At 42.5% G+C, this 13,336-nt stretch overlaps 1 protein-coding gene and 1 pseudogene across 2 annotated transcripts in view; both read left to right on the forward strand.

Moving 5' to 3' along the window:
- The window catches only part of Dctn5 (dynactin 5 (p25)), a 29,158-nt gene that overhangs the window by 297 nt on the left and 15,525 nt on the right, over positions 1-13,336 (forward strand). For both annotated transcript variants that reach the window (XR_264075.2, XM_005405104.2), the window contains exons 2-5: positions 485-553; positions 2,080-2,198; positions 5,670-5,781; positions 10,470-10,572. Coding sequence is in view for 1 of the 2 variants with exons in the window: in XM_005405104.2 (XP_005405161.1) it covers positions 485-553; positions 2,080-2,198; positions 5,670-5,781; positions 10,470-10,572 (403 nt within the window). In the remaining variant the exon portion in view is untranslated. The remainder of the gene's footprint in view (positions 1-484; positions 554-2,079; positions 2,199-5,669; positions 5,782-10,469; positions 10,573-13,336) is intronic.
- Positions 4,826-5,080, forward strand: LOC106146721 (annotated as a pseudogene).

Consider the following 13,336-nt stretch of genomic DNA (forward strand, 5'->3'; position numbering starts at 1 on the left):
CCCGCCCCTCCCGCCGCGTCCGGCCTGCGCGGCCGCGCTCGGCGTGCATACGCGGGCCCGATTTTCCGCGGGCACCGCGCCGCCTGTAACAGTCGCGTCTCCGGGAAAAGATTACGTCTCCGCGCTTCGGGCCGCTGAAACGTTTTTTTTAATAATATTTTGTAATTTATTAACATGCTGAAAACTGTCAAGTGCTTTTTTTTTTTGTCTTTTTGAGGCAGGGTCTCGCCATGCACCTCAGGCTGGCCTTGAGCTCACTTTGTAGCCCACGCTGGCCTCGAGCTCGCAACGATCCCAACACTCGGGAGGCTGAGGCAGGAGGATCCTTGCAAGTTCGAGGCCAGCCTGAGCTGCATAGCGAGACCCTGTCTCAAAAAAAACAAACAAAAAAAAGCCGTTTTAGACCTCTTCCATTTCAGTTGTTTTCTCTCCATTGGAAACCTTAGCCCAGAAATCCGTTCAATTTTCTGTTATTTCCTTGTAGGCATCTGGGAATAAAGTTAGTCGCCAGTCCGTGTTGTGTGGAAGCCAGAACATTGTTCTCAATGGCAAGGTAAGGGACAAAGCAGCTCCAGGATGTGTGCACCTTTGCTTGCTTCCCGCGAGTTGTCACATTAGCAGGGTAGATTAAAGTGTTGTGTCTGCTATTTATTGTTGTACATTTCTAACTCCTTTTTCTCCAGATTGGGTTTGTTGAGTGCAAAAATCAATAAAAGGAAGTAACAGATAAGTGGCACTGAGAACCAGAATTAATGCACAGGCTTAGCACGGTGGCGCACGCCTGTCATCGCAGCACTTGGTTTGTTCAAATCAGAATCCCAAGAGTCATGCACGCGCTGAATTTGGTTGAATATGTCCCTTAAGTCTCTTTTAATCAGTAAGCGTTCTCTTTCCCTCACCCCTTTTCCTTCATGACATTTTTTTTTTTCTGGTACCAGGAATCGAACTCACGACCTTGTGCTTGCCAGGCAGGTGCTGTGCCCCTGAGCTAAATCCCCAGCCCCTCCTTCATGACATTTATATAGTGCAGAAATTAAATTACTATCCTGTCAAGTTTTTAAATTCCTGAGTTTGGTAGATTATATCCACATAGAATTGTTTAGCATGGCATTTGTTTCCCTCGGTTCCCTCAGTTTGTTTCCTCAGTACATAGAAGCTTGATTATTCACTTCTATGTATTTTTCATTTCAGTTCTATTGCCGTAAACAAGGCCCATTATCTATTTTTACCTTGATCCAATGTACTCATTTAAAGGGTTACTTTCCCTCCAGTCTCAGCTGTAGTCTCTCCATTTAGACTCTAGACTGCTTCCAGAGTAATAGTTCTGAAATGAAAATTCAGTTCTATTAATCCTCTATTTAAAACATTTTGCTGATAGCCTATAGGGAAAAAAAAGTCTACGCATGTATGCTCAGCATATACCATTCTTATAATCTGCTGTCTTGGCTACTTTACAGCTGCAAAACTAGATATATGCACTTTCAAGTCCTATTCATTTATTCACATATTTTGAGAATGCCTCCTCTTTACCAGTATGGAGCGTAAGTCCCCCTGGATTACTTGGTGTGTTTTTCAGCCCCTCCACACAGGCTCTGGGGAAGCCAGATCTACTCCACACAGTGAAGTATTTACCCTGGGTCTAGAAGTGGGAGAAGAACCAGAATTTAAATGGCTCCGCCTCTGGCAGTGGGAAGCGGAAGACAGTAGTGTTAGGAGATTAAAAAAAAAGAGTGGGAACACCTAGGACTCTCACTGAACACATAGCCAACGCTTGAAGGGCGGGTGGACCTGAATGAGTCTAAAGAGACACACAGACTAAGTCTGTTACAGCCATTCTCACTACATTTCATTCATTGAGTTCTGGTCATAGAATATTAAGGGGAAATCCTCAAATGTAGTAGAACATCTCCAGTGTCAATTTGCAGCCAGTGTCATGACAGCAACCCTCCCTTTATCTTATCCCTTTTGGCAGAATATTAGATGCAGTGGGCCATAACATAATAGTGTCCTGTTACCTATCCTTTTGCATTATGTTTGGGGCTACGTAGGTAAGTGTTTAAAATGTGCTTTGTTTTGTAGACCATCGTAATGAATGACTGTATAATCCGAGGGGACCTGGCAAATGTAAGAGTTGGACGCCATTGTGTTGTGAAGAGTCGTAGTGTTATAAGGCCACCATTCAAGAAATTCAGCAAAGGGTATGCCATTCAGTTACCTTGTTCCAGCCTTGGGCGAGATGCTGCTGCTAGTAGTATTGTCCGTGTGTTGAGAAGTGGCGTAATGAGCGGCGCTCTCTCTTGTTTGTGGCTCCGAGTAGGTGTTCCCCACGGTGAACGTCACTGTGGCGGTAGTTGTCCTAGTCCGCTTGGTGGTTGGTTGCCAGAAACAAAATCTACTGAAGAGGGCAAAAGCAAAGGGGCTTTTTAACTTAACATACACAGGCAGATTTGGTAGACTCTGAAGAGTAGGAAAAGGAGAGGCCTCACAAGGACTAAAACTTACAACTGGACAGCTAGTCACAGTCAAGACATCTGTTCTCTCTACCCCTCTGTCTCCAAGATTATCCTGGTTCTTGTGTTCTCTCCTCTCTGTATGTCTGGTTTCATCTTCCTTTCCTTCAGGTTGGCTGTACCTCTCTCCTTCGTGTGTGGAGCCTACCTTGCTGCTTCAGGTCCTTATTTATATCACTTTTCCATTTATGCAAACACTGGAGAGCTTGTATCTTGTTTTGTTTTAAGACAGGGTCTTGCTATATAGTTCAGGCTGGCCTTGAACTCACTATGTAGCACAGGCTGGCCTTGAAATCACAGCAGTCCTCCTGCCTCAGCCTCCTGAGTACTAGGATTTCAGGCATGCTCCACCACACTCAGTGAGATCTTATATTGTATTTCCAAAATTAGGGGAGAGAGAATCTCATTGGCTCAGCTTCAGTTGAGTACCCACTCCTGGTCTAAGTAGCTAACCCAGACGGTCCAGTCAAGTTAGACCCCCTGATTCCTCAGAGGGAGTGAAGATAAGCCATAGAAGGACGAGAACAAGACTGGATGTGGTGGTGCACATTTGTAATTCCAGCACTCAGGGATTGGGGTGGGGCTGAGGCAGGGGGTTGCCACAAGTTTGAGGCCAGTCTGGGCGACAAACCGAGTTCAAGGCCAGCTTGAACTATGTAGTGCGGCCCTGTCACAAACAAACAAATAAGGCCAAGAACAGGAAAACTGACCAGCATGCCTGCTGTGGTAGCAGCCCCTTTGCCTCTCTCCCTCTTTGCTAATTGTCTTCCTAGCTTCCATGTCTGGTGCCACCTGCATTCATCTGTGAAGTCAGTATAGTATGTGTTTATTGAACTCCTTATGCCAGGTCTTGGTTATATACTTGGCATATGAACATGGATAATACAGAGTTTCTGGTCTTAAAGGCCTCATAATCTAGTGGTAGAAACAATTATGTAAACAGGTAGCTAATATAACGGAATACTACAATGTGATAGCTTCTCTGTAATGTGCTACCTCTCATACTTGAGACCTCTGCACATAGTTAAGGAAGAACAGAGAAAGGAGAAACTATGTCAACTAACTACAGTGTGTAGGTGTATATCATGCAGCAATAATCCTACATTTGCTATAGTGACACTGGACTAGAGCAGTGATGGCGAACCTTTTAGAGATCGAGCGCCCAAACCGCAACGAAAAACCCACTTACTTACTGCAAAGCGTCAACACTGCAATTAAATCTGAGTGCTTGGCTGCTGGGGCAGCATGGCTCATGTGCCAGCAGACAGGGTTTACTGGTAAGTGGAGGAGTGTGTACATTGTGTAGTCTGCATGAGAGATACAGAAATGTGAAAGTATAAATAGGAAAACACAAATAGAAGATGAATGTCAGTTCTCCCTGGATACCATACCAGAGTCAGTAATACTTTAAAATTTAGGGTTTATAATTTAAAATTAAAGAATTATCGTATTGCTGCAGACTGTGATGAGATCAAAGAATTTATTGTTGCACAAAGGATACAGACAAAATATACCAACAAATTAAGGAAGATTTCAGAAAGTCACGGGTCATGAAGGATAGATACTGTCTTTGGCAAAATATTTCTGATAACAGTACAGGACTGGAAAGAGCTAGTAAGCAGGTAGCTACTTTAAATCAGTTCCAGGCCAGAGATTTAAAAATATGACCTAGTAAATACGACCACAAAACTGTAGTCAATGACACTGAAGATCCTGGAGAGTGAGAATGATGTCAGAAGCATGGAGAAGGCCTGTCAGCTCCTATTCATCCTTCAAGTCTTGCCTTAACTATCACTTTCAATTATGTTCCCCTAGGCCCCTGATGGAGGTAAAGTCTCCATATAATACACTCTCATGTTGTGTCTCCGTGGCACTTGTCACAGTTGTAACTAATTATAGTCTTATATAGTCATCTGCTAAATCTATTCCTTCTCTTGATTATACTCATTGATAGGACTGTGTTTCTTTTGCTTACCATTGTATCCCACAGGAATACAGCATTGAGTCTGGTGCATAGTAGGTACTCAATAAATACAGTGAGTGAATAAATTATAAGAACGTTGGGTGTTAAAAGTTACAGCCCGTGAACCTGATGTCAGTACCCTGAAACATGGGGTAGATTACTAAAAATGGGGTCTGTGATCATTGTCACAGGAAGCAGAAAGGAGCAGATATCCATTCATTTTTATTTGGTGCCTGCTCTTCTAGCTTTGAAGATCTCACTCCTTCTGCCCTGCCTTTTCCTTGCATATTTCTTTCTTCTAATATTTCTGATTTTGAGCTAGTGGTCAGGCTGGGGTTTTGAGAGGATCACCATGCCTTTGGCTAGAGATTTACTATATCTTCTTTGAAGGAGAAAAAGAAAAAACATAAAAGGAAACAGCTAGTTCCAAGTCCAGATTCTTATTTTTGTGGATGTAAAATGTCCAAATTGCTGTAACATTAGCATAGTTTTCGGCCGTGCTCAGACAGTGCTTCTTTGTGTAGGTTGTTCAGCAGTGCTGTGCCAGCCTAAAAGAGGAAAGGCCACACTCACAGAAGGTTGCTCATTTAGAAGAAAGCAACACTAATGATCTATACAACCTGCCGAATTTGTGCTTTCTCACAGAAAGCTTTAATTAACTTAACAATAAAGTTTTGATTATGAACCAGAAAATTAATAGGTTTTCTCTAGTCTGAGGATTCTTTCCTTGCTAGGAATAATTTTTTTTTATCTTTTTGAGACAGGGTCTTTTTGAGACTATGCAGTTCAGGCTGCCTTTGAACTCACTTATGTAGCCCAGGCTGGCCTTGAACTCACAGGGATCCTCCTGCCTCAGCCTCCCGAGTGAGTGCTGGGATTACAGGTGTGTGCCACCATGCCCTGGCTAGGAACATATTTTTATTAAGATAAGATGAAAGCTGGGCTTTGTGGTATGCATCTACAATCCTAGCACTCAGGAGACTGAAGCAGGAGGATCACTATGAGTTCAAGGCCAGCCTGGCCTAAAAAGTAAGTTTAAGGACAGCTTGAACTCTATAGTGAGACCTTGCCTCAAAAAGCAAAACAAACCAAAAAAGACAGGATAAACTAGTTGAGATTATGGTCTATACTTGTATAAACCTTGACACAACGTATATCACCTTGACATTTTTTTTGTTGATCTATTCCTTCTCTAGTGTTGCGTTCTTTCCTTTACACATTGGGGACCACGTTTTTATTGAGGAAGACTGCGTGGTCAACGCCGCTCAGATTGGTTCTTACGTTCACGTTGGCAAGAACTGTGTGATTGTAAGTATGCTGACTAAGCAACCTTGTTCCCTCTCTACTTTCATCCCTCGTCCCTTGCATCAGTGGGACGCTGCTTCTCCGACTAAGCAGGGTCGGAGTAGTTTCTGGTCGTCTGAGGTTGGGGCTTGTAGGATTTGGAGGTTTTTTTCCTCTGTGTTAATGACAGTGGCTGGCTTCATAGAACCTCTTTTCTGTGAGGTTAAACTCTTTCCACTTAGTAGTTACTTTGTTTAAGGATGGTAGGTGCTGTTGTGTGTTTGCAAATGAGAATAGGTATTAAGGGATTTGACAAAGCTAGTAGATAGTAGAGCTAGAATTTAAATTCAGGCAGCATGACTAGCTAAGCTACTGTATAGCCTGCTTGTTTCCTTTCTTAAAGGAGCAGACAGTCCGATAGAGGCAAGAGGATCTGAAGAGCAAGTGGAAATTGGCAGAGGAGACTCGGGGAGCTTGGGCATTTCCAGTCCATTAGGGGATTGGCGTGAGTGCAAGGTTTAGAATCGTCAAAGGACAGCATGTTAGGAGAACTGCAAAGCGTGTAGGTATAAATAGGTCCCTTGCCCAGCAGCACCTGTAAGATCTTTTTTACTTTTATTTTTTAAATTTTTTTTAGAAATTTATTTTAAAAATAAAAGAAGGAAAACATATTGACAGACAGACACACCTGTAAGATCTTGATCCATAGAAGTGTAGGCGTCAGTCTGTGTCGCCCACTGGGCCTGGTGGTACACACCTGTAATCTCAGCACTGAGAGGCAGAGGCAGGAGGGGCGCCAGGGGCTCAAGGCCAGCCTGAGCTACACAGTGAGACCCTATCTCAGAACAGCAACAAGAAAACCAAAAATAGTTTGTTTTACCAAACCAAGGCCTGGATTTTTTGTTGTTTCATTGACAAAAAGCCTAATTTCTGTTGGAGTTTCTGAGAACGTAACTAGGTGAGAATGTTAATGAGTAGAGCTGATCTGTCTGCCATAATGTTTGTTTTGTACCTTTTATTTATTTATTTATTATTTTTTTTTCCCGGTACCGGGAATTGAACTCATGACCTTATGCTTGCCAGGCAGGCGCTGTGCCGCTGAACTAAATCCCCAGCCCCTTGTTTTGTACCTTTTAGATGTGTATCTCAGATTAGAGTCTAGGAAAAGCTGAGATCATTTATATGTTTCTTTAATGGTCGTTCCCATTACTGTAGAGCCAGCTCTCTGTCCTAAGACTCAGATCCTAGAGCAGTGATGGCAAACCTTTAACATGTTTTGTCTTAAAAGAGAAACACAACAATGCTCACACCATAGGTTCGCCACCACTGCTGTAAGTATCAGAAAACTTGCAGAACCAGCAAGTTCACAGTTTAGGAGCCATGGGGGGACCCCGGAAGTAGACAGTGTCGTGGAGAGCTGTGTTGCTGCAGTAAGCATGCCAGTCTGAATTGCTACACAGAGTTAGGGGCAGTAGTTGTTTTGCCATTCTGCTCCAGAGAAATTCTGTAGTGTGTGCTAGAGACAGAGGGTCTTTGATTTAGCCTGATGTTGAAGAAAAGGGGAAGATTAAAAAGTTGATCTCAGTGTAGCAGAGAGGATTACCTTGCGCTTGCCAGCCAGGCGCTGTGCCGCTGAGCTAAATCCCCAGCCCCAAGTTGTTCATTTTATTGAAAAAAGGTAAAACAATTTCATAACAAAAGGAGAATAAAAGTAGTTAATACAATGCATACTGTCGTCTTCACAGTAGTTGGAGTACAAGATAGGGGCATACAAAATTCTCTAATTGATATTAGCACAAACTTTTCCTTTTCAGTGAACTAAGACATACTAATAGTATGGCTGACTTGCATTTTTCTCCCTTCCCTTCTTTCCTTTCCTCTCCCCCTCATCCTAGTTCCTTTTTCCTTTTAAACAATTTCTTCCCATTTTACGACATCCTTTGTACCTTTTAGACCTTATTTACTTGGTCAGTTTCTCACACCAGGGAGGCAATATGATGTTTACACATGAGAGTGTGATTTAAAGAAAAAACAGTTTTTTTTGAAAGGTGGAGGAGAGCTAGGAAAATCTGTCCTCTTCCCTCGGCCTGTTTGCCAGTAGCTAGCCTTCCAAACCACATTATGTTTTTCGGGCACTTTCCTTAGCAAAGCAAAGACATCACATACCAGCCTAGTGCTGTAACCCTGTCCTCCGTCCTCAGAGCGAAATGTCTGAGAGGTTGAAATCGAGATTCCATCCCCAGCATTAGGGAGCACTAGTCCTATCATCACGTCCTCTCTGCTTTTTATGCCACTTTTCAGTACATTAGTTCATAACCTCACTAGTATTTCGTATTGGCAATAGTTGCTGAGCCGTGAGGAATTCTCAGGTAATCTCAGGAGAGATTGCTTTTTTGAATTTTAGAATCTCAGAGCTGGTGGGAACTCTTTTCAAGGCTTAGCTCTCCTCATGACATGGAGAGCCTTCCTGCAGGGACCCATGGCGTAGGCTACTGCTTGGATGGGGAAGGTGTCCGTGTCAACCCAGTCACTCACATGTAGGAAGGAAAGGCTTAACAGGCAATATTCATAGGCACTGTTACCGTGCCCTGGGTTTTGTATTTGTCATTTCTAATGTTGACAACATCCCTGTAGGTTTGGTTTTCTGTCCTGTCATAGATGAGGGGATCAAGGCTCAGAGATTCTAATTTACTTGCATAAAGATGTACACAGGTAACTCTATAGGTGAGTATAGGTAATGCTAGCAAGCTGGCTACAGGTTGCTAGTTCTGGATTCCTCCTTGGAAAGTTCTCTAGTGAAGAATAAAGAAGTGGTTTTAGCATTTTACCTCTTTGGCTACTACCACTCCATTTATGCTTAAGAAATGTGTGTGTTTTTTATATTGCTGCTATTCAGTCTGCTCGGAATGCTTGTAAAACCCGTTAACCATTCTTTCTCCAAGTGGACAGGGTGGCCAGGCAGTGGACAAAGCAGGTGCCTGTCTACAGGCTGTCTGCTGGCTGGTGACACCCCACCAGAAGGTTCCTTCCCCCCATTCCTTTCCGTGGCCCTGTATAGACCGATCCCAACATGGGACAGAAGCGTGCCTTATTCAGTGCATTCAGTTTCCTTCCCTCGGCCCTATATGATTGTGCTCGGTTAAGACAAAAGTCTTAATAATGTTAATTTAGAGGTCCCCAGGGGAAGTCGCCAGGTGCTGTATCTTTGAAATAACCGCCAGCAGATAATTCGTGGAAGAGACTCTTCAAGAGAGGAACAAAGAGCTGTGCTTAAAACTTGCTTCTGAGCTAAAGATGTTGCCAAGCAGTGCCAGTGCTGTTCTTCATCCACCTGGAGGAGGCTTAGCCATTTGGGAAACTCAGACCTCGGAAACACAACCCTTGTGAAAAATTCATTGGCAGTCTGCCTTTTCCCGGAAATACGTATGATTTGGCTATTTAATAATGGTGGAAAATTTGAACACAGTGACGTCAAAGTGTCTTCCGTATTCTATGGTAGAATTTTAGTTGTGCATAGGTTAGCATTATCCTGGTATTTGTTTAAATGTCCACATTCTCAGGCAGGTGTATTTTATCAGACTTTTTTTTTTTAAACCAGAATACAAGAGAACTTTCAGTCTGTGGTGATGTAAACGTAACTAATAAAGGCCCAAACTATCATTAACTTAGTGAATAGTCTGAAGTGCAGCTTTTAACTGTATACACAAGCCTCTCTGTTCTTTCATCCATCAAACAGATGCCCTTATTTCCTACCCTCAAAATGCTGTGGATCGTGGCAGAACTGAAAGATGGTAATGACAAATAAAGTCTGGCATAAAATTCAGTCAGCCGAAACGTTCAAGTAACTGTCCTTTTGTTATGGGAGAACAAGCAACAAACTAATAATTTCATTTACAAATGAGTTTGCCAAGACTTTTCTAGGTGGAATTGACAAAAGAGCAAGCAGACGTTAGGCCGATAGGTGCAGCCTGAATTTGTTAGCTGATGTGAGCCCGGAATACAGAGGTGAATCCGGTATTATGCACAGAGGGCTCCAGGGGCTCAGCTGATGCCATGAGAATTAGTCTTCCTCTCTTCTCTTTCCTCTGGAAGGTTCACTTCACTTTCAACAAGTTCTTCCTTCATGGAAATGGGATAGCTGTTCGAGGCTTTCGTCGTGCCCTCTGGAAAGTGTAATGGAAAACGTTGCTTTTCCCAGTACACCCAGCAGAAGCCCAGAGGTTGAGGTTCATTAGACCAAGCTGGTTCAAATGCCAGTTCCCTAAAGCAGGCACCGTGGTCAGGCTTGGAGTTTGGTGCGTGAACCGGGGGTGAAACACATAGACTGAGACGGAAGGAGGGGTGGTTCCCAAGGAAAATAGAGTGTTTCTTTCCACGAGAAAGGGGAGCAAAACAATAGACGTCCACTAAGTCAAATAAGAGATAAAATTACACAGAACTCTTGCAGGAGCATTGTTTCTGATGTCTAAGATAACCTGCACTGTCCCAACCGTACACACCTTCCCCGTGTGTGCATGTAATACTCCCTTCGGCCCTTTCTCCTCTTTGTAAGTTATCATCTGAAACAGGTGGTTGTGATTTAAGACTCACCTTACTGTCTGTGGCTATTCCATGTCAGAAATGGAGACTATACAGCCTTTAATACAGCAGACTAGATAGCCTTTGCCTCCGGTCTCCTGATCTACTTTTTATTGAAAAGATTTTCATTTCAGGGGCGCCGATGTGTGCTGAAAGATTGCTGCAAAATTCTTGACAATACGGTCTTACCTCCAGAAACTGTGGTACCGCCATTCACTGTCTTTTCAGGCTGCCCAGGTAAGCTTGGTGTTATATTTTATCTTATTTATGTATTTTTGAGACAGGGTCTCACTATGTAGTTCATGCTGGCCTTAACTCGTGGCAATCCTCCAGCCTCTAGTCTCCGAAATGCTGGGATTACAGGCATTGCCACTGTGCCCAGTTATTTTTATTTTAATCTCCTCAGGATTTTATTTTCCATCACAAAAGGAGTGCATACAATTACTGTTTCTGATACTGAGATGTAGCAAATTTAAAAATTCTCCAGTTACAAGGTACCTAGAAATCCTGTCTAAAATATGACAGGTTTATTTTTTTTTAATGCATAAGGTTTACAAGAATATAAGGAAATTACTGGGCATGGTGACATATACCTGTAACCCCAGCACTTGGGAGGCTGAAGTAGGAGGACTGATAGTTTGAGGCCAGCCTGAGCTATATAGTAAGATTCTGTTCCAGGGAAAAAAAAAAAAAAAAAAAAAAGACAGTTTTTCAAGGTCAAAGACAAAGAGGAAACTAAACCTAAGGTATAAGATTGTAGGAGTTGATGCTGTCTTTTAATAGAGTGTTTCAGATATGAGACAAACCCCTGGCCAAGAGAAACTTGAATACCCTTGAAGGTTTTCCCTCAATCAAAAGTTGATACAAAATAAATTTGCCCCCAGTACATGTTAAATACAAAGAAGCATTTTTCTCTTGGTCTGGGCTGTGGATGGGAAAAGATCTTTTTAGGTAATTTTTTACTATGAGTTTACCCACACATTGGTTGGAGGCTTGAATTTAAACTTCTTGGATGGCTCAGGAGTCCCCAAGCTGAAAAGTTAGCATAAAACGTGATCTCAGTCCAGTGCTGCCCTTGGGGTGCTGCAGAGGAGAAAATGCATGACCTCTCAACCTTGGTTGAGAAATGTGCAGAGATTGAACCCCATTGATCCCAGAGTTCCAAATTATAAAACTTGTCAGGAAACAGGAGTAAGTATGTGCTCATCCCAGAAAATTTAGGAAACACTAGAAATGGAAGGAAACCTCATGATCTTCCCCACCCCACCCCAAGATAGTCTCTTTTATCCATAGTGTGTGTTTGTTGGTTTGTTTGTTTTGAGTCTCTTTGTATAGTTTAGACTGTCCTTGAACTCGCAGTGATCCTCCTGCCTCAGCCTCCTGAGTGCTGGATTATAGGTATGTGCCGCCATACTTCTATCTTCCCCTTAGTGTCTTACGCAGTTGAAATCACGTAGCATATACAGAGGCACATCACAAATGCACAGTTGGAAGATGATGTGAAGAGAAAGACATGGCAGTACAGGGAGTCTGCTCTGTGGGTAATGGATTGCTTTTCCAATTTAAAAAATCTAATCTCTTGGATCATTGAATATGAATTTCATAGGGGTACAGAGTCATCACATAGGTTCTTTCGGGAGACAGTTCGCCATTTTGCCATGTTATGGAGCTCCGCTTTTGCAGAAAGAGAGACTCTTGCTTAGTGATCTTCCCCGTGTTGGAGTCCCACTGTGGTAAAATTCAGCTGTTCTTAGCAAGTGATGGATTAGAGCGGCCCCAGGTGTTACGTGACTATCGGACAAGCATCTGATCTGAAGTAAGAACGATAGTGCCAGAGAAACATCTTACTCTTTTTAACTTACTCGAGTTCCTTAGCACCAGCTCCTTACAGTCACTGAACACTGTTAACACAAGGCAAGGAAGCATTGCTAGGTATTTCAAATGCAAATAATAACACTCTTGGAAGTAATTCAAGCTGCATGTGACCTCCGTGTGCATGAGGAAACTGAGACAGAGAGGTTGCATTGTCCAGAGTCAGGGCTGATCAGTGGGATGGCCTTGACCTCCACGTACGATCCCTTATTTAGAGCCCAGTCACTTTTGTACTGTGCCTGGGTGCCTCCTTTGTTTCGCTTCCGTAGTTCACGGGGAAATGCCAACCATCTGGATATGCGATTGGCAGTCTTCATCTTTCAAACTGTAGACATGGGCTTACAGGAAAACTGGTGTTTTTGGAGGACTTTGAAGGATGAAACCGAGTTACAGGACAAAATGAAAGGGTAACCAGCCAGAAAGGCTGTGGATCAGGAGCCAAGAACTCAGATGCCTACACGAGCCAGGCAGATACTGCAAGGGACTGAAGTAATAGCCCTTAATAGCTGCTTAGTACAAATCCGATATCATGAGATAGTCTGATGTCTTATGCGGAGCTAAAAATTGGAATTTTTATGTGATATTTCTGTTTTAAAAAGTTTCTACTAATTTAAAAAAGATTAAATATTGTATAGACCAAACATATGTTTGCAAGTCAAACAAGGGATGCTTATTTTCAGAGCATCTATGAGAATTTGTTATTTTTTAGACCTATTTTTTCTTTTGTGTCAGTTATTTTATATGTATATCTACATACATGTGTGTTTTATATATGTGTATGAATCTACAGGTAGGTGGGTGTATGTTTGTATATATAACATGGATATATGAAACTGTTTATTGTTCGAGTACTGCTCGGAAATTGGCTTTGTTTAACGGTATACCTGGAGTGTCTTGTCACTGTGGAGACCCACCTTCTTCCTTTTACTGGTCACAGGTTTCTCACTGCATAGGTATACCATGATGTGTCTAATCAGTCCACTAGTATAATAGATTGCTAGAAGTTGTACCCGGTTTTTCACTATTAAGAACTTTCCTTCATTGATTGACATTCTTGTTCATATATTGTGCAGCTGAGCAGAATTATTGCCTAGGTAAATTATTCATTTATTTATGGATTTTTATTTTT

The sequence above is a fragment of the Chinchilla lanigera genome, unplaced genomic scaffold, assembly GCF_000276665.1.
Source record: "Chinchilla lanigera isolate Chin_1 unplaced genomic scaffold, ChiLan1.0 scaffold00092, whole genome shotgun sequence".
Classification (NCBI taxonomy): Eukaryota; Metazoa; Chordata; class Mammalia; order Rodentia; family Chinchillidae; genus Chinchilla; species Chinchilla lanigera.